The 23,908-nt window shown below is 45.4% G+C and overlaps 2 protein-coding genes across 2 annotated transcripts; one reads left to right on the top strand and one right to left on the bottom strand.

The window, feature by feature from the left end:
• The first annotated feature begins 1,650 nt into the window (after positions 1–1,650).
• LOC121760854 lies at positions 1,651–2,331 on the top strand. Its single transcript, XM_042156455.1, has one exon. It carries the CDS (start codon positions 1,651–1,653, stop codon positions 2,329–2,331), a length of 681 nt encoding a protein of 226 aa, XP_042012389.1.
• Positions 2,332–2,949: 618 nt separating this feature from the next.
• LOC121762986 (granule associated Rac and RHOG effector protein 1-like) lies at positions 2,950–23,788 on the bottom strand. The gene is made up of 4 exons (XM_042159014.1): positions 23,636–23,788; positions 4,383–4,470; positions 3,850–4,296; positions 2,950–3,758 (listed from the first exon to the last, which is right to left on the bottom strand). Exons 3-4 carry the CDS (start codon positions 4,120–4,122, stop codon positions 3,093–3,095), a joined length of 939 nt encoding a protein of 312 aa, XP_042014948.1. The 5' UTR covers positions 4,123–4,296; positions 4,383–4,470; positions 23,636–23,788; the 3' UTR covers positions 2,950–3,092.
• Between the last annotated feature and the right edge of the window lie 120 nt (positions 23,789–23,908).

The following is a 23,908-nucleotide window of genomic DNA, read 5'->3' as shown; positions in this document are numbered from 1 at the left end:
ATTGAATTATTTGTTGAGTATTCACCGGTGAGGAGTGCAGAAATCCCACCAGTTGTTGATTATGGTATTGGAGCATCTGCGAGGTTTGAACAAATGAGTTTTGACTGTGGTATTGGATCATCTGCGAGGGTGGACCAAATGAATGAGCAGAGAGATGTTGTAGATGTTGTAGATGTTGCTGATGTTGGTGTTGGATTGAATGATGAGGTAGATGATGCAGATGATCTTGATGAGCCAAGGCCACTATCCGAGACAGAGCCAGACCCCGATCTCAGTGATGGTGATGGTGCTGATGATGTCGGTGCTAGTTCTGATGATGAGATAGTACCATGTAAACCTGTTATGCAAGGTGAACAACCACTTCCGGAATACAATCCTAGTGGGTTTAGATTCTTTCGTGAATTACCAAGTCGTCCGTCTGGAGTATCGGATGATGGTGGTGGCAATGAACACAGCCTTTTGTATTGAAATGAGAATGAGCCGCATCGGATTGTGTTGGGAACAAAATTTGATTCCAAGCTACACGTGAAGACTGCTATAACTATGTGGAGTTTGTGGAATGAAAAACAGTTTAAGGTTGTCGAGAGCAAATTAAGAAGGTGGCATGCTGTATGCAAATTTCCAGCAGGAACGACAGTAACAGGGGCAGGCATCATCAGCACCACCGACGCTGAAAAGGCGAGGGAATGTAAGTGGGAGGTTTCAGTTACACAAAGGTCGCATGACGATATGTGGGAAGTTAGGAAGTGGAAGAATCGACATACCTGTATAGGCCATCGTGCTAATAGAGATCATGCTAACTTTTCATCCCCAATGATAGCTCTGTTGATTCGACATCATGTGCGACAATGTGCCGATTTCAAGGTCTTCTCAATAATAGCTGATATTCAAGACAGATTTGGTGTGTTAATCAGTTATAAGAAGGCGTGGTATGCAAAGAGAAAGGCTATAGAGTTTGTATACGGTGGATGGGAGGAATCGTTTAGGCAGTTGCCGAGCTACATGTTTGAACTCCAGTCACAGAATATGGGCACAATTGTTGAGTGGAAGCATAACGATCTGTTGAGTCAGAGGCGTACAATGGTGTTCAACTATGTTTTCTGGGCATTTGGGCCTGCAATACATGCGTTCCAGAAGGCCGCACCGGTGTTAACAGTGGACGGGACTCACCTCCGAGGAAGATTTAAAGGTAAGTTGCTTGTTGCTTGTGGTTTTGATGCTAACAAGACATGCTTGCCTATTGCATATGCTGTGGTGGATGAAGAAACCAATGACAGTTGGTCGTGGTTTTTGGATCATGTCAGAACTCATGTAGTGAAATACGAGAGGGAGGTGTGCATTATATCAGATAGGCATAAAGGACTCTTGAATGCAATGGAGTCTGAAATCATGACTAGGGCCCCGCAGATACACCACAAATTTTGTTTGCTTCATGTGAGGGCAAATGTGTTGAAGAAGCATAAGGGCCCCAATGTGAAGGCCATTATATGGAAGTTGGGGGTCAGTTCTCAGGAACGTAAATTTGCCAGAAGACGTCGAGCACTATATGATGTCAACAGTGGTGCGGTTCGAATGCTGAATAGGATTACAAAAGAATGTTGGTCACTGTGCTACGATGGTGGACTTAGGTGGGGGGTGGCCACCACAAACATGTCGGAGTGCTACAATAACGTCTTGAGGGGTGTGAGAGAGTTGCCGATTAGAGTATTGGTTGATTTGACATTTTGGAGGACGGTAAAATGGTGGGTGGAGAAGAAGACAACAATAGAACACACCGAAGGTGAATTAACCCCATGGGCGAGGGACAGACTTGCTAAGAATGACTCAAAGGGGCGAAAACATTACATCACTGTCATTGACCGAGATATAGGGAAGTACCATGTCCGAACTCGAGGAAGAATCGTACAAGGAGTGTCAAAGGGCAACAATGTTCAAATAGTCAGGTATTTGGAATCGAGTTGCAGTTGTGGTAAGTGGCAGATGTGGAGAATCCCTTGTTCGCATGCTTGTGCGGTTGCTAGAGACAGAGGTCATGTTATGATTGACCTCATAGATGAGAAGTACTACCTAGGTACATGGAGATCACAGTACTATAGTGAAGTTTCATTTGATGCACCAAGACATGAAGAGTATTGGGTTGCACCTTCATGGAAATTGTGCATCACCCCTCAGCAGTTGATTCCTAGAACGCGTGGCCGAGTTAGAAGAAGGAGGATACTTAATCAAATGGATGTCCAGGAGGAAGATGAACCGAGAGCTCCCCGCCGTTGCAGAAATTGCGGGATAGAGGGGCATGACCGAAGAAATTGCTCAGCCGGTGCCGTTCAGTAAAGTCATGGTAGCCATTTGCATTTGCGTTGTGTATTTGAGATGTTATGTATGTATCAACATTTGTGAGATGTTGTCTACAGTTATGATGTGTTTTATTATGTCTGGACTAAAAATTTTGTAACATGTTTCAACCCGGCAAAAATGTTCATAAATCCACATACAACCAGGCAAAAATGTTTGCAAAAATCCACATACAACTCGGAAAATGTGAAACGAAATGTTTCTGGACTGGACTTAACAGGGCGTAACGAAATTCACACGGTGACGCATAAGCATTATGCGTCACCAATGAACGACGCATAAGACTTATGCGTCACCAATGAACGACGCATAAGAGTTATGCGTCACCCGGTAACGACGCATAAGAGTTATGCGTCACCAAAGCAATGTCGTTGTGCACTGTTGAGTCCAGAAACTTCGCCCGGTCGGGCGATTTAACGTTCAAAAAATGCCCGGTCGGGCGATTTTATGTTTCAAATTTTTTTATCAAAATCATAATACGGTTTATATTTGGTATTTGTTTATATTTGTAACCGAATTTTATATCAAAATCATAATACTGTTTTATCAAAATCATAATACTTCGCTCGGTCATATGTTGGTATTCGTTTATATTTGTTTATCAAAATCATAATATTGTTCATTCCACCATAGAAAACATGGAGCTTTATCCTATTTTTCATCACATAAAAAATGTTCAAAAATCAACTTACGACCACAACCTGTTTCAATAGACACAAATACCAACATATGACCGAAATCTACCTAGATGGAGGCGTGAACTTTGTCGGAGCCTTCCCTTTGTTCTTCCTTGTTGAAAAGCCCCTGAATACATTCTGCATAGCCCGGCCAATCGTACTTGATGATCGTGAGGATCCCGCGGTCGGTGGTCGGAATATTACTTCGTCAACTTCCTCCCCGCCCTCTTCTTCCGGACCCTCTTCTTCCTGACCCTCTTCTTCCCCCACAGGATCCATAAATTGATAATTCTGAAAGTACGTATCACGTCCTTGTTGAGATGCATCCCAATCAGACACACCGCCAAAGAATGAATCACATGACGCGCGTGCTCCCCATTGCGAGGGCTCAATGCTTGCACCACTCAACTGAGACCATCCTGGGGGATCGTACTCCGGACTCAAGGGCTCTAGTACCGCATACTCAGGTTGCGGTTGCTGCTGCTGCGCCAACCTATGCTGTCGTGTAATCCCGTGCCCACCCGTCCGGACACCCGGCAGTCCATGACGAAGAGAAGTTGGTGGGCGTGGCGGCACGACCACATTTTGCCGTTGAGAAGATGGATACTCCATCGCATCAGCATGGTTCATCGCACGAAGTGCCGAAGCAGCCATTTCTCGAATCTGCCGTAACCGAGGGTCTGTGTCATGCTCAGAGGTCAAATGCCATATCCCCTGAAGGGTCTCAACCTAGATAACAAAAATACAAATGACATCATACCACGTGGAGCAATACAAACTTTAAACTAAAGACATTTTAATATACAAAAACATCACATACCGCCAATAAATTAGAAGAGGCTGCCTCGTTCATCCCTTCAGTTGACTGTGTCCCAGGTTGAACTAGGTACGACACGGTGATCCTATTGTACCACGCCATATAGCCCGGATTAATGCGACCATCCATTGTCGCCGTTGCGTGGTCAAAAGTTGCTTGGAACCTGTCGTGGCGCAAGTCCCATTCATCAATGAAGAACTTATGTACCTTAGCCCAATCAGCGCCCTTCCTCCCACGACGATGACTTTTACTCAAATGGCCGGAGCTATGTAGCATCCTATCACAGTACTGAGGAATACGCTGGTAGCGGTTAAATTGTCGGGAAACGCGTCCAGCCTCGTGTGCCTCGACAAATGACCAGCACACCAAATAAGTATCGCACAAGTAGGATGCAGTCGAATCAATGCAGTACTCAGGGAGGATACAGTCTGCATAGGGTGTCCACAGAAACTACAAACAAATAAAATAAAAAACACAATTAATTTCATACTATAGTAAGTAAATTCATTAATTAAGACAACACAAATAAATTTCACCTGGCCAGGACGGATCAGTGATAACTTATCACGATAATGAGCGACTGAATGTCGGGGAGCATTTCCAATTTCAGTAACTCCGTGCCACCTATACATAATATTAATGTCAAAAGTTATCAACAAAACACATAATTATGTGAGTTAATTTAAACAAAAACATTACTTGGCTCCGCACGGGGTATACGGCGTGTGCATAGGCGATATCAAGAAGGCTGGCCTCAATGTAGGCATTCTTTCCCAGGCCCACAGCTGCAAGAGAACCATAGGTCCACCCACATCTCTTCTCTGTCTGCCTACAGATGCCTCGCACAAATAATGATACAGGTATGCTAAAGCAGCACTACCCCAACTGATATTAGCCACATCTTCCGGATCGTCTAAGGCATTTAACCACATAAAGGGGACCTTGCACCCTGTGGTGTCCGGCAAAATAAGCCCCCCTAACAGGATCAGAGCATGTATATGATAAGGCTAATTTCATGCATCGGTCTAGGGGTTCATTTCATGAAATTGCTGGGTCTAACGCATTGAATTAAGTCAGGTATGTGAAGTTTTTCGCCAGATCCAGGAAAAGAAGAGGACGCTTGCATGGTCCTAGGAAACTGGCGAAAGGGTGAACAATTGGAAGAAAATTGCTAGACGGAGGAAGCCTCGGAGTTGAAGGGTAGAATAGGGATTTCTACGAAAACTCTAGAAGGCTATGTCCGCATCTATAAAAGGGAGAAGCATGCAGGCTGGAGGGACCTTCTCGGTGGAGGCCTCACTAACAGCTCCTTGCTCGATTCACCTTTCCACACACTTGACTCTGAATTTGCGAGAGATTTTAGTTAGCACTCGACTGGTGGTTCACGTTTAGTTTTCCGACAATGGTTCGAGGGTTGTAACACCGTCCTAGTTCAAGGGCGAAGAAACAATTTACATTTCCGTTGCTATTTGCACTGATTCCACCGAGCTTCGCTGTTCGAAGCTCGGTTTTGTTTTGACAACCAATATTTCCTGTTTATTTCAGATTTTACTTCCGCTTATGTCTATTGTGTTCATTTCTGGTTTGCTGGTTGAGTTCGATTGATTTCGAGTTAGGATTGTCGGAGTTAGTTATTTTTGCAGTTGGTTCTGATTTATTGCCGATACTTGTTGATTGGATCTGAAGAATGGTTTTGCTTTTTGGATGAATCGGAGGTTGGGTTTTGCTGGAGTTTGTGATTTGTTTGCAGATTGTTCATGATTGATTGAGATCGGAGTAGATCTGTGAAAATCGGAGTTATGGCGTTGGTTTTGCTGTTTGTTGGGTTCGGATGGCTTGGATCCGGAGTGGATTAAGCGTCCGACGTAATCTGAGAAGGAGTACTTGATTTCCATGCCTAGTTTACGTATTTACATTTCATTTCGCCTAATTTACGTAGATCTGTCGTATCTTCGAGTTATTGTAAGTTTCCGTCGCCCAAATCTGTTTATTATGTTTGAATCTGGGTATTTCCTCTGTTTTCTCCATTTGCGAATCTGAATTAGTTAGAAAAGTACATGAAGATTGTTAGCTGCAGCCTTACCGTACGTTGTCAGGCTTGGCTTTCATGGTCCCCACTTTTTATTTCCTTTGTCTAGTGGTTATCGGTAGTTATGTACTCGGTCTAGGAATTGTTTAACTTTTTCTGCCTGTTACTTGGTTTAAGAGTCCTTTGTTCTTCGGTCTAGTATTTACGTTTTGTGCCTAGGTCTAGTAGTAGTTAAAATCTCAACCCCTTTTGCGTGACAGCAGCCATTTTGTCCAAATTCTCTCAATACTAGCCTACGAATCCATCTCTGTGGGATCGACTCCACTTCCCTATACTAATCCATAGTATTCGGGTTGAGGAAATTTAATTGTTGAAGGAGAGTCGTGAGTGCCCAACGACCGAAGCGCCATTCGATCCCTCGAGTTACTGGACCCTGTGATTCAGTTAATTCGGAGAAGCGTGGTGTCTCGACCTAGCAGTTGCTCAGATCGATTTTTGCAAGCGCACAACTCACTAGACTTTTCGTCCTTCAAATGGCGCCGTTGCCGGGGATGGATGGCGTGCTTAGTGCTAGTGTTCAGAGTCTGTGGTGTAAATAGTTTTGATTTGTTTTCTTTCTCTTTTTGTTTTGCAGTTTATGAGCAGAGGCTCAAGGTCTACCTACTGGAGCAACTCATCTGGGTGGATACACGGCCAGTTTGGTTGGCGGGTTAAGGATACAGTCTCTACTGTAACCACCAGATCAGGGTTCACCACAAGAGGCCCGTTTCCGAGTGAATTTACTAGCGACGAATCTTGGACGTCGTCAGGACGCGAAGATCCAGAATCACCACCCGAATCAGAAACAGAGTCAGAAACAGGGGAAGCAGAGGAATTAGTCATGGCGCAGGTGGTAGACCCAGATCCAGAAATCGGCTCTCTCACTGCCCATTTAGATGGAGAATCAGCTCAAGCTATAGTAATGAATCCACGCCAGAGGACTATCGAGATCAAGACAAACGTACTCGGCATCTTGCCGACGTTCTCTGGGCGTAGAAATGAGTGTCCGTATGAGTTCTTAAATGAATTCAGTAAGTTATGTGGTATTCAGAAGAGGCCGAATGATGCAACAGAGGAGGATTATCGCTTACGAGCGATTCCGTTTACCTTGAAGGGGGAAGCTAATACGTGGCTATTGAGGTTGCCTCCGGATTCTATCCGCACGTGGAGGGACTTCAAGTTGGAATTCTTAGATTATTTCTTCCCATCCAACAAGACGAGTGCACTTAAGAAAGAAATACTAGAGTGTAAGCAAGATTACGATGAATCGTTGAGTCAGTACTGGTCGAGATTTAAGGGGTTGTTGGATGCATGCCCGAATCACCGGATGATAGAGGCAGAGACCTACTCTCTGTTTTACGAAGGAGCCACTCCCGAGTCAAAGGACTTAATGAACTCCTCGAGTGGGGGAAATTTCACAAGAAAAAGGGGAAGTGAAGCAAGAGAGATCCTAGGGAAGTTGATTGACGCTAAGAAGGCGTACGATAACCCTAGGAATGCAGTGAAAAGAGGATCGGTGCATGCTGGGAGAGAACAAGAAGATAACAAAGTCGAAGCGAGGATTGATAGGCTCGAGAAGGCTCTTTTGAACGCGATTGAAAAGACGATTCCACTGGCTTCACAAGGGAAGGAGAAATCTCCTGGTCCAGGAGATAATCAAATGCAACAATATTACGGGACCCAGGAAGGAGATTATCAGGCCCAGGTCAATGCAATGGGAAGTTGGAATCCCGATGGGAGCTGGAATCCAGGGAGACAGAGAGATGCGCCTTGGAGAAACCATCCGAATTTCAGATGGACTGACAACGAACAGAATCAGCCGGCACCACAACAAAGTCAGCAGTTTGCACCTCAGCCCAAAAGACAAGGTAACTGGTCAGGAAGGAATCAAGAGGGGCAGGGCAACTGGATTAATCGGAACCAAGGAGACCACTCGAGCTGGGGAAACAGGAATCAGAATTATCAAGGGAACCCTTATGTACCACCGCACCAAAGGAATTTCCAAAACAATTACCAGGGCCAAGGAAATCAATACAATAACTCTTCAGGCGGTCAAGGAAACGCTCGTCAGAATCAAGCAAGTGGACCGACTCTGAGTATAGGGACGGGACCCAGTCAACCACCAAAGTTAACAAAGAATATCGATGATATGGTGCAAGACCTCGTCAGTTCTCAGCAACATATGCAAAACAACCTGCAATCGAACAATGACGTAGTGCACAAGCTGCAAGATGCTCAACAGGAGCAGAAAGCAGCCATGGATATGTTGGCTAAGCAATTGTCCCAAATAGCCACTTCTTTGAGTGACATGCGGGGAAACGAAGGAAAAATTCCGGCCTTAGTAAGGCCACCTGATAGAGCTAATATAAGTCAGATTACCTTGAGGTCCGGGAAAGGATATGAGGGACCGGTGGTGAGAACAAAGGAGGGGACAGATCCTAAGGAAGGCAAGAAGAAAGAGGATACAACTCCCAGACCCAGACACTTGGAGGGAGGAAGTCCCTTGGTCAAGGATGACCTTGAGGAGAAAGATTTGGAGAAACAAATGCCTAGACCGACCGAACCATTCTTCCTCGATCCAGAGCCGGAGTTGGAAGGTGAGGCAGTGGGAAAAGAAACTGGAGAGTTATCAGCTGAAATTTCTACCGGAGCAGGGAAGCGACTGAAACCCTTTCCGAGTCGGGGGGAAGCCAAGAAACAGAAGGAAGAACCGGTAGACTTCATGGACATTTTTGGGAAGTTGGAAATCAATCTGCCATTTTTACAGGCCCTGAAGATGCCAGTCTTTAGCAAGTTCATCAAGGAATTTATAGCTGGGAAGGCTAGGCCCAGTGGGAAAATTCTGATAGGCGAGAATGTCTCCGCAGTAATTCAGAAAAGGAAGATGCCTTCAAAATGCAATGACCCATGTATGTTCACCTTACCCATCTCTATTGGTAATGTGAAAATTGAGCATGCTATGTGTGATTTAGGTGCGTCGATAAACGTGTTACCACTTTCCATATACAAGAAGTTAGTTGGGGTAGGCATGGTAGATACGAAAGTTGTGATTCAATTGGCGGATAGGTCATGCATCTGTCCTGAAGGGGTGCTTGAGAATGTGATAGTCAGGGTACATGACTTCTTGTACCCTGCTGATTTCCATGTGATTAAGATGAGTGATAATGAGTCTGCTGAGTCGGGCGGAGTACTTTTAGGGAGACCCTTCCTACGAACCGCTAAGACTATCATTGATGTTTTTGATGGAACAATTTGCCTTGATTACAATGGGGAGAAATATACATTCAGCATTGATGAGGCAATGAAGAAACCTCTTGACGTTGAAAATTTGCATGCTATAGATGTTATTAACCCTTTGGTCCAGGAATATCTTGAGACGGAGTTAATGCAGGAACAGATTGAGAACTCCGAGATGAGTCTTGACATTGATAGAGAGGTGGCCAGTTGGTGGCAAGCAATGAACACAAGTGAGTTATCTGATGAGGAGTTAGCTGAAGCAATTCTGGAATTCTGTGCAAATCCGGAGCTAGCCAGGTCAAGGAATACACCTTATGTGGCGAGTGTGGAAGGTTCTGCTGGGTCAAGGAAGGGAATGACTACGGAAGTAACAGAGAAAAATCCCTTGCCCCAGGAAAAATATGTTCCCAAGAAAGAGCTGAAAACACTTCCACCAGGCCTAAAGTATGCTTATCTAGAGAAAAACGAAACTTTCCTGTTATTATCAACAGCAGCTTGACCGAGGGACAAGAAGAGGAACTGCTGAAGGTAATCCGAAGAAACAAGAAGGCTATTGGGTGGGCACTCTCTGACCTGGTAGGAATTAGTCCAGATTTGTGCATGCATCACATCCGCTTGGAGGAAGGAGCAAAAGCCTGCAGAGACCCTCAACGCAAATTGAATCCTAACATGAGGGAGGAAGTGCTGAAGGAAGTATTGAAACTACTCTCCCTAGGAATCATTTATTCCATACCAGACAGTGAATGGGTGAGTCCAGTCCATATGGTACCCAAGAAGTCAGGAATACAGGTGGTCAAGAACGACAAGAATGAATTGGTGCCCACCAGACTAGTCACTGGGTGGAGGATGTGCATCGATTATAGGAAGTTAAATAAAGCGACCAAGAAAGATCATTTCCCTCTACCTTTCATTGACCAGATGCTGGAGAGGCTAGCGGGCAAGCAATACTTCTGTTTCCTAGACGGGTATAGTGGGTATTTTCAAATCTATGTGGATCCCGAGGACCAGGAGAAGACAACTTTCACGTGTCCTTTCGGCACGTATGCTTACAGGAGGATGCCGTTTGGCCTGTGCAATGCGCCAGGCACTTTTCAGCGGTGTATGATGAGTATCTTCTCGGATCTTTTGGAGGACTGCATCGAGATTTTTATGGACGACTTCACTGTGTACGGGAATTCATTTGACTCATGTTTGGCTAGTCTGGATAAAGTATTGAGAAGATGCCAGGAAAAACATTTGGTTTTGAACTTCGAGAAATGCCACTTTATGGTCCCTAAGGGAATTGTCCTAGGGCACGTAGTCTCGGAAAAAGGTATACAGGTAGACCAGGCAAAGATTGAGGTGATATCAAAACTGCCTTACCCGACGAACCAGAAGGAGGTAAGAGGATTCCTAGGGCACGCAGGATTTTATAGAAGATTCATTAAGGATTTTGCGAAGATTGCTCAGCCACTCACTCATTTGCTGCACAATGATGTTGAGTTTGTTTTCAATGAGGAGTGCATAAAGGCTTTTCAACTACTGAAAGATAGACTAGTATCGGCTCCCATTATCCGAGCGCCCGATTGGAGTTTGCCATTTGAAATAATGTGCGACGCGAGTGACTATGCAGTAGGGGCGGTGCTAGGTCAAAGAGTTGACGGAAAAAGTTACGTAATTTTCTATGCGTCAAAAACGCTCAACCAGGCCCAGAAAAACTATGACACCACGGAGAAGGAAATGTTGGCAGTCGTGTACTCTTTTGAAAAATTTCGACCATATTTGCTTGGGTCGAGGGTGATAGTCTTCACTGATCACGCTGCGATAAAGTACTTGCTGGCGAAGAAAGAATCCAAGCCGAGATTAATCCGTTGGGTGTTGCTTTTGCAAGAATTCGATTGGGAAGATAGAGATAAAAAGGGAACTGAAAATAAAGTAGCCGATCATCTGAGCAGGATATTTCAAGGGGAGACCGAGGAAGCAATACCGGACGCATTCCCTGAGGAACATCTGTACTACGTGAAAAAATTTCCTCGACCTACCAGCTGGGAGGAGGTTATGGAGTTAACAGGTCCAGGGGATGACGAAAGAGGGAAATGCCATTCAAATGCTGAGCCATGGTTCGCGGATCTGGCAAATTACTTAGTCACTGGAGAAGTGCCCAGTTCGCAAGTAATCTCCCGGGCCCAGAAGATGAAATTGAAGAGCGAGGCCAAGTACTATTTCTGGGATGACCCGTATTTGTGGCGAATGGGAGCCGACCAAGTAATCCGGAGGTGTATCCCGGAGTGGGAACAGAGGGATGTGCTGAATCATTGCCATGCCCTAGCTTGTGGAGGTCACTTTGGACCTAGGAAGACAGCAAGGAAGGTGTTAGATAGTGGTTTTTACTGGCCTACGTTGCATAAGGATGCGTTCGAGTTTTGTCAGAATTGTGAGAGGTGTCAACAGACCGGGGGAATATCCAGGAGGGATGAGATGCCACAAGTCCCAGTGATTGTGTGTGAGATCTTCGATGTTTGGGGGATGGACTTCATGGGTCCATTTCCATCTTCATACGGGAACACCTACATACTTGTGGCAGTGGATTATGTATCAAAATGGATAGAGGCAAAAGCAACCACCTCGTGTGAAGCTAAGGAGGTAGCAAGGTTTCTTAGAGCTAACATTTTCAACAGGTACGGAGTGCCCAGAGCTATAATATCTGACAATGGTACACACTTCCGCAACCGGACTATTGAAGCTCTGATGAGAAAATATGGCGTCCATCACAGACTGTCTACACCTTATCATCCTCAATCCAACGGCCAGGCGGAAATATCCAACAGAGAAATAAAGGCGATACTGGAAAAGACGGTTAATTCGTCCAGGAAAGACTGGAGTAAGAGGCTTGGAGACGCACTATGGGCTTACCGGACGGCATACAAGACGCCTATTGGGATGTCACCATATAGGCTTGTGTTCGGCAAAATGTGTCACTTGCCCGTGGGAGTAGAACACCGAGCATATTGGGCGGTCAAAGAAATAAACATGAGACCCGAATCCTGCGAGGAAGAGAGGAAATTGCAGCTGCAGGAGTTGGAGGAGCTAAGGCTGGAGTCATATGAATCGGCGATGTGGTACAAAGAGAAAACAAGACTCTGGCATGACAAGAACCTCCGGGTCAAGGAATTGCAAGTCGGGCAGAAGGTTCTCCTATTCCAATCCCGGCTCAAGCTAATGCCTGGTAAGTTAAAGTCCAAATGGATTGGGCCATACACTGTTGTGAGTTTGCGTGCAAATGGAGCTGTAGAAATCCAGGGAAGTTCTTCAAACTCTACTCATTTTCTTGTTAACGGTCATAGGGTAAAGGTATTTAGGGATAGCTCGGAGATGTGTGTAGTGGACGAGATGCCACTACGCGCACTCCACGATATCGCCTAATAGATCTGGGGAATGAGTGTTCTTAGAGATTTCCTAGGTCCAGCATCCAAAAAGTTTTAGCATGACCTGACCTAGGGAATCTTGAGAACACTTGAACATAAATTGTAAATATTCAATCGCTTTCTTTAAATCAAGAAAAACCCAAACAAATCAGAAAAAAAATAATCTTCCAAAAATATTTTCGAAATACCAGTCTCCTTAAGGAATTTTTTTGATACTGTCATACCCTAGACCCTGGGAGTCTGGCGTTTCAATTTTTAGTTTAATGTTTTTCTTTAAGTGTGATTTTGCAGAAGGAATTCACAAGGGCAAGGAGTTGTGGAGTAAAAAATTTTGGAGGGAGTTGGCCCCAGTTCGGATTCCAAAAGGAACTTTATGGGGAGGCGTACGGGTGCGCAAGCGTCATCACCTGCAACCGCCTGCCACAACTTCCTCTCTCATGCCTACACTATAATCATATTAGCCTTCCATATTTTCATTACCTTATTCTCTCTCCAATTTCAACGAAAGACAAAAATCCCCAATTTCCTCTCCCCTTTTCTCTCTCTCTACCCTAATCTGCGAAATTCCGCCCAATTCTTTACAACAATCCCACAGACCATCCATGGAAAACCTTCAAGGACCGTAGCACCTCAGATCCTCCGACTCTGGGGCGGCGGCTTTTCTGGCCGGAGCTATTCCAGAAATTTGGGGGTGCGTAGAAGGCTATGGAGGCATCGCCATGGTTGCAACCGCCATGGGTAAATCCTTACAGCTGCTCCTTCTCTAGTTACCACACCGAGGCCGTCCTCAGAACACCGTCGCCTGCACCTAAAACTGCGTTCAAGAAGCCCCACCACGAGCCCGGAACCACCACCGCTGGGAATGTGAAGACGACTCAGATTTGGTCCCAGGGTTAGAACTGGTTAGGAACTGCTGAAGGTAATCCGAAGAAACAAGAAGGCTATTGGGTGGACACTCTCTGACCTGGTAGGAATTAGTCCAGATTTGTGCATGCATCACATCCGCTTGGAGGAAGGAGCAAAAGCCTGCAGAGACCCTCAACGCAAATTGAATCATAACATGAGGGAGGAAGTGCTGAAGGAAGTATTGAAACTACTCTCCCTAGGAATCATTTATTCCATACCAGACAGTGAATGGGTGAGTCCAGTCCATATGGTACCCAAGAAGTCAGGAATACCGGTGGTCAAGAACGACAAGAATGAATTGGTGCCCACCAGACTAGTCACTGGGTGGAGGATGTGCATCGATTATAGGAAGTTAAATGAAGCGACCAAGAAAGATCATTTCCCTCTACCTTTCATTGACCAGATGCTGGAGAGGCTAGCGGGCAAGCAATACTTCTGTTTCCTAGACGGGTATAGTGGGTATTTTCAAATCTATGTGGATCCCGAGGACCAGGAGAAGACAACTTTCACGTGTCCTTTCGGCACGTATGCTTACAGGAGGATGCCGTTTGGCCTGTGCAATGCGCCAGGCACTTTTCAGCGGTGTATGATGAGTATCTTCTCGGATCTTTTGGAGGACTGCATCGAGATTTTTATGGACGACTTCACTGTGTACGGGAATTCATTTGACTCATGTTTGGCTAGTCTGGATAAAGTATTGAGAAGATGCCAGGAAAAACATTTGGTTTTGAACTTCGAGAAATGCCACTTTATGGTCCCTAAGGGAATTGTCCTAGGGCACGTAGTCTCGGAAAAAGGTATACAAGTAGACCATGCAAAGATTGAGGTGATATCAAAACTGCCTTACCCGACGAACCAGAAGGAGGTAAGAGGATTCCTAGGGCACGCAGGATTTTATAGAAGATTCATTAAGGATTTTGCGAAGATTGCTCAGCCACTCACTCATTTGCTGCACAATGATGTTGAGTTTGTTTTCAATGAGAAGTGCATAAAGGCTTTTCAACTACTGAAAGATAGACTAGTATCGGCTCCCATTATCCGAGCGCCCGATTGGAGTTTGCCATTTGAAATAATGTGCGACGCAAGTGACTATGCAGTAGGGGCGGTGCTAGGTCAAAGAGTTGACGGAAAAAGTTACGTAATTTTCTATGCATCAAAAACGCTCAACCAGGCCCAGAAAAACTATGACACCACGGAGAAGGAAATGTTGGCAGTCGTGTACTCTTTTGAAAAATTTCCGACCATATTTGCTTGGGTCGAGGGTGATAGTCTTCACTGATCACGCTGCGATAAAGTACTTGCTGGCGAAGAAAGAATCCAAGCCGAGATTAATCCGTTGGGTGTTGCTTTTGCAATAATTCGATTGGGAAGTTAGAGATAAAAAGGGAACTGAAAATAAAGTAGCCGATCATCTGAGCATGATATTTCAAGGGGAGACCGAGGAAGCAATACCGGACGCATTCCCTGAGGAACATTTGTACTACGTGAAAAAATTTCCTCGACCTACCAGCTGAGAGGAGGTTATGGAGTTAACAGGTCCAGGGGATGACGAAAAAGGGAAAAGCCATCAAAACGCTGAGCCATGGTTCGCAGATCTGGCAAATTACTTAGTCACTGGAGAAGTGCCCAGTTCGCAAGTAATCTCCCGGGCCCAGAAGATGAAATTGAAGAGCGAGGCCAAGTACTATTTCTGGGATGACCTGTATTTGTGGCGAATGGGAGCCGACCAAGTAATTCGGAGGTGTATCCCGGAGTGGGAACAGAGGGATGTGCTGAATCATTGCCATGCCCTAGCTTGTGGAGGTCACTTTGGACCTAGGAAGACAGCAAGGAAGGTGTTAGATAGTGGTTTTTACTGGCCTACGTTGCATAAGGATGCGTTCGAGTTTTGTCAGAATTGTGAGAGGTGTCAACAGACCGGGGGAATATCCAGGAGGGATGAGATGCCGCAAGTCCCAGTGATTGTGTGTGAGATCTTCGATATTTGGGGGATGGACTTCATGGGTCCATTTCCGTCTTCATACGGGAACACCTACATACTTGTGGCAGTGGATTATGTATCAAAATGGATAGAGGCAAAAGCAACCACCTCGTGTGAAGCTGAAGGAGGTAGCAAGGTTTCTTAGAGCTAACATTTTCAACAGGTACGGAGTGCCCAGAGCTATAATATCTGACAATGGGACACACTTCCGCAACCGGACTATTGAAGCTCTGATGAGAAAATATGGCGTCCATCACAGACTGTCTACACCTTATCATCCTCAATCCAACGGCCAGGCGAAAATATCCAACAGAGAAATAAAGGCGATACTGGAAAAGACGGTTAATCCGTCCAGGAAAGACTGGAGTAAGAGGCTTGGAGACGCACTATGGGCTTACCGGACGGCATACAAGACGCCTATTGGGATGTCACCATATAGGCTTGTGTTCGGCAAAATGTGTCACTTGCCCGTGGGAGTAGAACACCGAGCATATTGGGCGGTCAAAGGAAATAAACATGAGACCCGAATCCTGCGAGGAAGATAGGAAATTGCAGCTGCAGGAGTTGGAGGAGCTAAGGCTGGAGTCATATGAATCGGCGATGTGGTACAAAGAGAAAACACGACTCTGGCATGACAAGAACCTCCGGGTCAAGGAATTGCAAGTCAGGGCAGAAGGTTCTCCTATTCCAATCCCGGCCTCAAGCTAATGCCTGGTAAGTTAAAGTCCAAATGGATTGGGCCATACACTGTTGTGAGTTTGCGTGCAAATGGAGCTGTAGAAATCCAGGGAAGTTCTTCAAACTCTACTCCTTTTCTTGTTAATGGTCATAGGGTAAAGGTATTTAGGGATAGCTCGGAGATGTGTGTAGTGGACTGAGATGCCACTACGCGCACTCCACGATATCGCCTAATAGATCTGGGGAAGTGAGTGTTCTTAGAGATTTCCTAGGTCCAGCATCCAAAAAGTTTTAGCATGACCTGACCTAGGGAATCTTGAGAACACTTGAACATAAATTGTAAATATTCAATCGCTTTCTTTAAATCAAGAAAAACCCAAACAAATCAGAAAAAAAATAATCTTCCAAAAATAATTTCGAAATACCAGACTCCTTAAGGAATTTTTTTTGATACTATCATACCCTAGACCCTGGGAGTCTGGCGTTTCAATTTTTAGTTTAATGTTTTTCTTTAAGTGTGATTTTGCAGAAGGAATTCACAAGGGCAAGGAGTTGTGGAGTAAAAATTTTGGAGGGAGTTGGCCCCAGTTCGGATTCCAAAAGGAACTTTATGGGGAGGCGTACGGTCGCAAGCGTCATCACCTGCAACCGCCTGCCAAAAACGTCCTCTCTCATGCCTACACTATAATCAGTTTAGCCTTCCTATTTTCATTACCTATTCTCTCTCCAATATTCACGAAAACGAAAAAATCCCCAATTTCCTCTCCCCTTTTTCTCTCTCTCTAACCCTAATCTGCAAATTCCGCCCCAAATTCTTTACAAAAATTCCACAGAACATCCATGGAAAACAAGCAAGGAACCGGTAGCACCTCAGGATCCGCCGACTCTGGGGCGGCGGCGTTTATGGCCGAGCTATTCCAGAAATTTGGGGGTGCGGAGAAGGCGATGGAGGCATTCGCCATGTTTGCAACCGCAATGGGTAAATCCGTACAGGCTGCTCCGTCTTCTAGTGTACCACAACCGGAGGCCGTCTCAGAACCCGTCGCCGAACCTAAAACCGTTCAAGAAGCCACGACCACTAGCCCGGAACCAACCACCGCTGGGAATCGTGAAGACGACTCAGATTTGGTCACAGGGTTAGAACTGTTGGCTATGTGCGAACCAAGGGTAGACTCTGCAACTGAGGGGGAAACCCCTGTTTCGGTTAGTGTTTCTGAGGGGGTGAAGCCCGTACTTGCTAGTGAGGAATATGTTGAGAGAGATGTTCTGGAGCCATCTGGGGAAGTTAAAGATTTTGCTGTTGTTGTTAGTATTTCTGAGGGGGAAACCCCTGTTTTGGAAAAATCTGTGGAGGGGGAAACCCCTGTTTTGGAAAAATCTGTGGGGGGGGAGGCCCCTATAGTTGGTGAAGATGGGGGCGACGAGGCCCTAATTGCTGAACAAAATGTGGAGGGGGATACCCCTGATAAACCGGTGGGCACTGATGCCCATGTCGGGGAAAGATTTGAGGGGGTAGAGACCCCTGTTTACATCTCGGGGGCAACCCCATTGTTGTCCAAGGAGGGAGAAGCCCTCGATTCTGAAAATAGCCCGGAACCCGCTGACGCCGGGGTGAAGTTGATTGTGGATCTGACCGAGATCCCGGAGGATACCGACTCGCCGGTCAACCCCAGAGATGCTAGGAGGCGGGCTCGCCGGAGCCTCATTGAGGAGATTGTTGAGACAGTGGAGCCGACGGAGGAAGAATCGCTGGGTCCAGAGACCGCAGCATCTGAACAGGTGAACTCTCCCAGACCTGGCAGGAGGGAGAGTGATGAGGAGAAACGTCGCCAAGCGGCTGAGAAGAAAAGGAAGGGGAAACAAATTGCTCCTTCCTCGACCAAAAAGGCGAGAGGGAACTCTACTAAATCCACGCTTCCGCCGGCAGCCAAGGTACCATATGCCGCAGAAACTGAGAGCCCTTCTGAGTCCAACGACTCGGAAGAAGAATAGGAAGAGGAATTCAACTTTGAGCCGATCGAAGTGTGGATAACAAACAGCTTGCTAGATAAAATGAGGACGTTTGACGACCCAAAGCGCACGGCCATTTATAAGGAGAAGAGTACTGAGGGGAAGGTCGCTAAGTCAGGAAAGATGTATAGCTTATCGGAGCTCAAAACGATTGCTTGCAACGATGAATTCCGGACTTATATCGACGCAATAGGCTTCGATTGGTTGCTCAAGCACAGTACTACCGAGGTCCCAATTGACCTAGCCCGAGAATTCTTTTCCACCTTCCGATTCAAGTCCACTACCGATTTGGATGCCGAATCCATCAATTTCAGACTTTTCAGTGAGGAACATACAATGAGCATCCGGGAATGGACCTTGCGGATGGGTTTGCAGACGCGAACGGAGGACGATGAAGGCCTGTGGAACGAGAGGATGATTGGTCCACCGAAAATGACGCCGGGATTCAAAGCGCAAAACGCCTGGGAGTTCTTGACTCACCCGAGGGTGGGTCAGTTTAAAACAAGCTTTTCGAAGGCACACCACATCGAAAATAGGGTCCTGCGATTTGCCCAAACTTTTATTAGTTACAATTTAATGGGAACTGCCAACAACGCTCTGACTACCGCCGATCTATACTTCACATGGTGCATGGCTACGGGGATAAGAGTTCACTTGGGCTATTGGATAGCCCAAGCCTGCCATCAAGTGACTGCAAATCCTTCCCGGCACTTATACACGTGCCACCTGCTCGGAGCCTATCTGCAGAGGAATGTAATCATGAAGATCCATAAGGCATGCCGAGAGGTAAAGACATGTTCGCCCCCTGAGGTTTTTAACATGGATTATTTTTTCAATAAAGGGTTGCTGATCGCACGCGGAAGGGAAGTATGCTTTTACGAGGTTGGGCAGTCAGAGGCTCAGGTGAAACAGGACCCCGATGTGGTGGAAGTGAAGGATACGGCTGACGTAGAAGCAGGAGCCAGGATTGAAGTAGAGGAAGTGCGAAAGGAGGTAGGTTGGATGAGGTCATAAATGAAGATGGTTTGGGAGGAAATTGTGTCCCTGTGGGGAAAAAGTAAGAATAGTACTGAGAGCGTCAGGAAGGATGTCGCTGGAGTACGAACGGAACTGGAAGACATACGGACGGAAGTTCGGAAGGTTAGGGAGGAAATGGTGGCCCTCAAGGGGCGCTTGTCCGATCTTGTGGCGACATCGACCAGATGTACTGAGAAGATGACGGAAGGAGTTGAGTTGATGATGGCGATGACAAAGTGGGTTAGAGCAAGGTTCCCAGAGACACCGAAGGAACTTCCGAAGCCTAGCGGCGATTCTACAACGCCAGGTCAAGGAAGTCTGACTGCGCAGAAGCCACCGCATGCCCCAAGGCCCCAGACTACTCCATCTCCCTCTCGGCCCGTGATATTGAGAACAACCGTACCCCGCCCGACAGAAGAACGACATGAGAAGCCGGAGTTGCCGGCCAGAAAGAAAGCTAAGGTGACCCACCAGACAGCGCCACCAAAGTCTGGCCCTCGCGGGGGCCAGACCCCGAATTGAACCCCCCACGGAGCCAAGTAACCCTTATTTTCTTTTTTTATTATTTTCCGTTTTGTTTGTGTTCTTATATGCCAGCATGCTCTGTAATTGTACATATGTGTTGCCTTTCTTACACTTAGCCCAACTTTTGGTCTAAGTGTGAGAATGGGGTGTTTTTTTTTTTTGCATGCCTTGGTTGTTTGTTGCGCCTTCTCCCACTTAGTCCGATGCTCGGTCTAAGTGTGAGAAGTTTTGCTCTGTATTTGTGTTTGTTGTTGTTTGCTTTATCAGTCTACTGTTAGTACTTCCCTTTTCCCCCCTTCACTACGATGGCTTGGGGACAAGCTTGAGTGAAGCGGGAGGGGGGGGGAGTAAGTTTCGTTTTTGTGTCTTAGGTTGTGTGCTTTGCATGAGCTAGCTAGATAATAAGGCGAGATCCCCTTAGTAAGAGTGATTGAAGAGAGAAAGCAGATCAACTTTGACACCTTCTTCCTTAATAAGCCGAATGCGATCTGAATGAAGTTAGGACGATGGAAAATGCCTTAGATAACCTAGCTGTACAGCCCTACTATAAAGTGAGTTATAAGCCTAAACACTTTTAGAGCTAACATGAAAAAAATGGGCTATCACTTGATGCTTAGGGAGTAGAGTCTGACGAAAAAAAAAGGGTTTCTGGAGGTATAAGCTGGACGAAGTCCAGGAAAAGGAGGTATAAGCTGGACGAAGTCCAGGAAAAGGAGGTATAAGCTGGACGAAGTCCAGGGGAGAAATAAACTAAAAATTCGGAGGTATAATTTGGACGAAGTCCAGGGGAAAGGGGTTATAATACAGGAAAATGAGGAAGAAAAAAAAAGAAAAAAAAAAGAAAAAATATGATCCTCAAGGGCAAAAAAAAAATCGTAGCCTGGCCCAGGGAAATTTATAGGAAAGGAGGAAGAATAGGGAGAAAACTCTCATAACCCGACGCATCAGTGGTATAACTCTAACTTTGGAGCGTTTTGATCCTAACATCCCTGGTGAGGAATGAGTGATCAAGCGAACCTAACAGATGGGAAATCAATAGGCTATCTTGACTAACTGACAGACCGTTTAGGCAGACGAAGGAAGGGGGAAGATTTGAAGACTGTAATCGATCAGATTGAACTTGAGCTTGTGGGGATAGTAGCTTAAAAAATTCGAAACTAGTTCATGCTTGTTTGTTTTGTTGTGTTTCTGTTCTTTGTGTTCTTTTCTTTTCTTAGTCCGTAGTTGCTTAGGTCTAGGAGTTTGTTTTGTTTTCTTTTTTAGGGTTTTACTTGGCAACCATGCATTGAAATCCGCCTTATTCCTATTTTCTTGTCTTTCATACTTGAGGACAAGCATGGTTTAAGTGTGAGCAGTTTGATAAGGCTAATTTCATGCATCGGTCTAGGGGTTCATTTCATGAAATTGTTGGGTCTAACGCATTGAATTAAGTCAGGTATGTGAAGTTTTTCGCCAGATCCAGGAAAAGAAGAGGACGCTTGCATGGTCCTAGGAAACTGGCGAAAGGGTGAACAATTGGAAGAAAATTGCTAGACGGAGGAAGCCTCGGAGTTGAAGGGTAGAATAGGGATTTCTACGAAAACTCTAGAAGGCTATGTCCGCATCTATAAAAGGGAGAAGCATGCAGGCTGGAGGGACCTTCTCGGTGGAGGCCTCACTAACAGCTCCTTGCTCGATTCACCTTTCCACACACTTGACTCTGAATTTGCGAGAGATTCCAGTTAGCACTCGACTGGTGGTTCACGTTTAGCTTTCCGACAATGGTTCGAGGGTTGTAACACCGTCCTAGTTCAAGGGCGAAGAAACAATTTACATTTCCGTTGCTATTTGCACTGATTCCGCCGAGCTTCGCTGTTCGAAGCTCGGTTTTGTTTTGACAACCAATATTTCCTGTTTATTTCAGATTTTACTTCCGCTTATGTCTATTGTGTTCATTTCTGGTTTGCTGGTTGAGTTCGATTGATTTCGAGTTAGGATTGTCGGAGTTAGTTATTTTTGCAGTTGGTTCTGATTTATTGCCGATACTTGTTGATTGGATCTGAAGAATGGTTTTGCTTTTTGGATGAATCGGAGGTTGGGTTTTGCTGGAGTTTGTGATTTGTTTGCAGATTGTTCATGATTGATTGAGATCGGAGTAGATCTGTGAAAATCGGAGTTATGGCGTTGGTTTTGCTGTTTGTTGGGTTCGGATGGCTTGGATCCGGAGTGGATTAAGCGTCCGACGTAATCTGAGAAGGAGTACTTGATTTCCATGCCTAGTTTACGTATTTACATTTCATTTCGCCTAGTTTACGTAGATCTGTCGTATCTTCGAGTTATTGTAAGTTTCCGTCGCCCAAATCTGTTTATTATGTTTGAATCTGGGTATTTCCTCTGTTTTCTCCATTTGCGAATCTGAATTAGTTAGAAAAGTGCATGAAGATTGTTAGCTGCAGCCTTACCGTACGTTGTCAGGCTTGGCTTTCATGGTCCCCACTTTTTATTTCCTTTGTCTAGTGGTTATCGGTAGTTATGTACTCGGTCTAGGAATTGTTTAACTTTTTCTGCCTGTTACTTGGTTTAAGAGTCATTTGTTCTTCGGTCTAGTATTTACGTTTTGTGCCTAGGTCTAGTAGTAGTTAAAATCTCAACCCCTTTTGCATGGCAGCAGCCATTTTGTCCAAATTCTCTCAATACTAGCCTACGAATCCATCTCTGTGGGATCGACTCCACTTCCCTATACTAATCCATAGTATTCGGGTTGAGAAAATTTAATTGTTGAAGGAGAGTCGTGAGTGCCCAACGACCGAAGCGCCATTCGATCCCTCGAGTTACTGGACCCTGTGATTCAGTTAATTCGGAGAAGCATGGTGTCTCGACCTAGCAGTTGCTCAGATCGATTTTTGCAAGCGCACAACTCACTAGACTTTTCGTCCTTCAGTATACGTGCTCTTTGAATGTATGCATACGCAGGCAGCCCATTACCCAACGGCATCGTCGCTTGGTGGATCAGAGACGTCATCAACAAACCACCGTGCTTCGTTTCGGTTTCTGAGTCAGGTATCCATCCCAACAAATCTCTACACTTGCTGGACCAATCTTCAAATCCAACAGGGTAGTCACGGCCAGTGAAAGCACGACCGTCTGCTCTCAAACCCCACAGGCTTTGCACATCCTGTAAGGTAACAGTAACTTCCCCAACTGGAAGGTGGAAACAGTGTGTCTCCGGCCTCCAGCGCTCGATCAAGGCAGTTATTAGCTCATTGTCCATCCTCATCGGTCTTCCACATTCAACCACGCCTCTGAACCCCCATACACCTAGCCAATGCATCACAACTTCATGTATAGGCAGTGCCCACACCTTACTCTCCGTCCTACGACTTCTCAACACATTTGCTGTGCCATTCGCCAACAAGGAGCTTGAAATATGTTCGTTCTGATGAAACAGTAGTGATGGATCCTCAGGTCCATAGCATAACTGTTGTTCGGAACTTGCAGATGCCATCTACTTCAAAACATTCACCCATGCTTCAATTTTTTTCATAACAACTCAACAAGCTAACTAAATTGCAACTTAGGGGCACAATATATGCATATGAAATACCCAAATTACATAAAATCGCCCACCAAAAGGGGCACAATTACAAAAACTTAATCAATTGCTTTTACCCATTCAATTATATGCATATGAAATACCCAAATTACGGAAAATCGACCAACAAATCCAACAATTTCATCAAAAACCCTAATTTTGCTAAATTAAATCCATATGAAATACACAAATTACGGAAAGTCGACCAAAAATTCCATCAATTTCATCATAACCCATAATTTCATCATAATCCCTAATTATATGCAACAAAACAACACAAATATACCAAAAATCCATCAATTTCATCATAAACCCTACTTTTACTAAATTACGGAATATCTGCCCAAATTAAGCATTAAAGGATGTATTTAGACAAATTGAAGAACAATTACCGGAATATGGTTGCAAGAGGGTGGAAATTCACCGGAAATTGCTCGGATTCGTCGGAAATTGCTTTGGTTGCGTCGCTTGGTTTCGGCTGCTGCTTCTTCGTCGTTCCTTTCTGTCTCTTTCTGCCTTCTGGGTGTTTTAAAACGTGATGGACGACGCATAACCATTATGCGTCGATAGGCAAAGACGCATAAGAATTATGCGTCGCTAGGGAAAGACGCATAACCATTATGCGTCACTATCTAACGACGCATAATGGTTATGCGTCTTTCCCT

This window comes from Salvia splendens, chromosome 13 (genome assembly GCF_004379255.2).
Source record: "Salvia splendens isolate huo1 chromosome 13, SspV2, whole genome shotgun sequence".
In the NCBI taxonomy this organism is placed as follows: domain Eukaryota; kingdom Viridiplantae; phylum Streptophyta; class Magnoliopsida; order Lamiales; family Lamiaceae; genus Salvia; species Salvia splendens.
The sequence above is the reverse complement of the archived record's forward strand: the minus strand, read 5'-3'. Positions and strand labels throughout refer to the sequence as shown.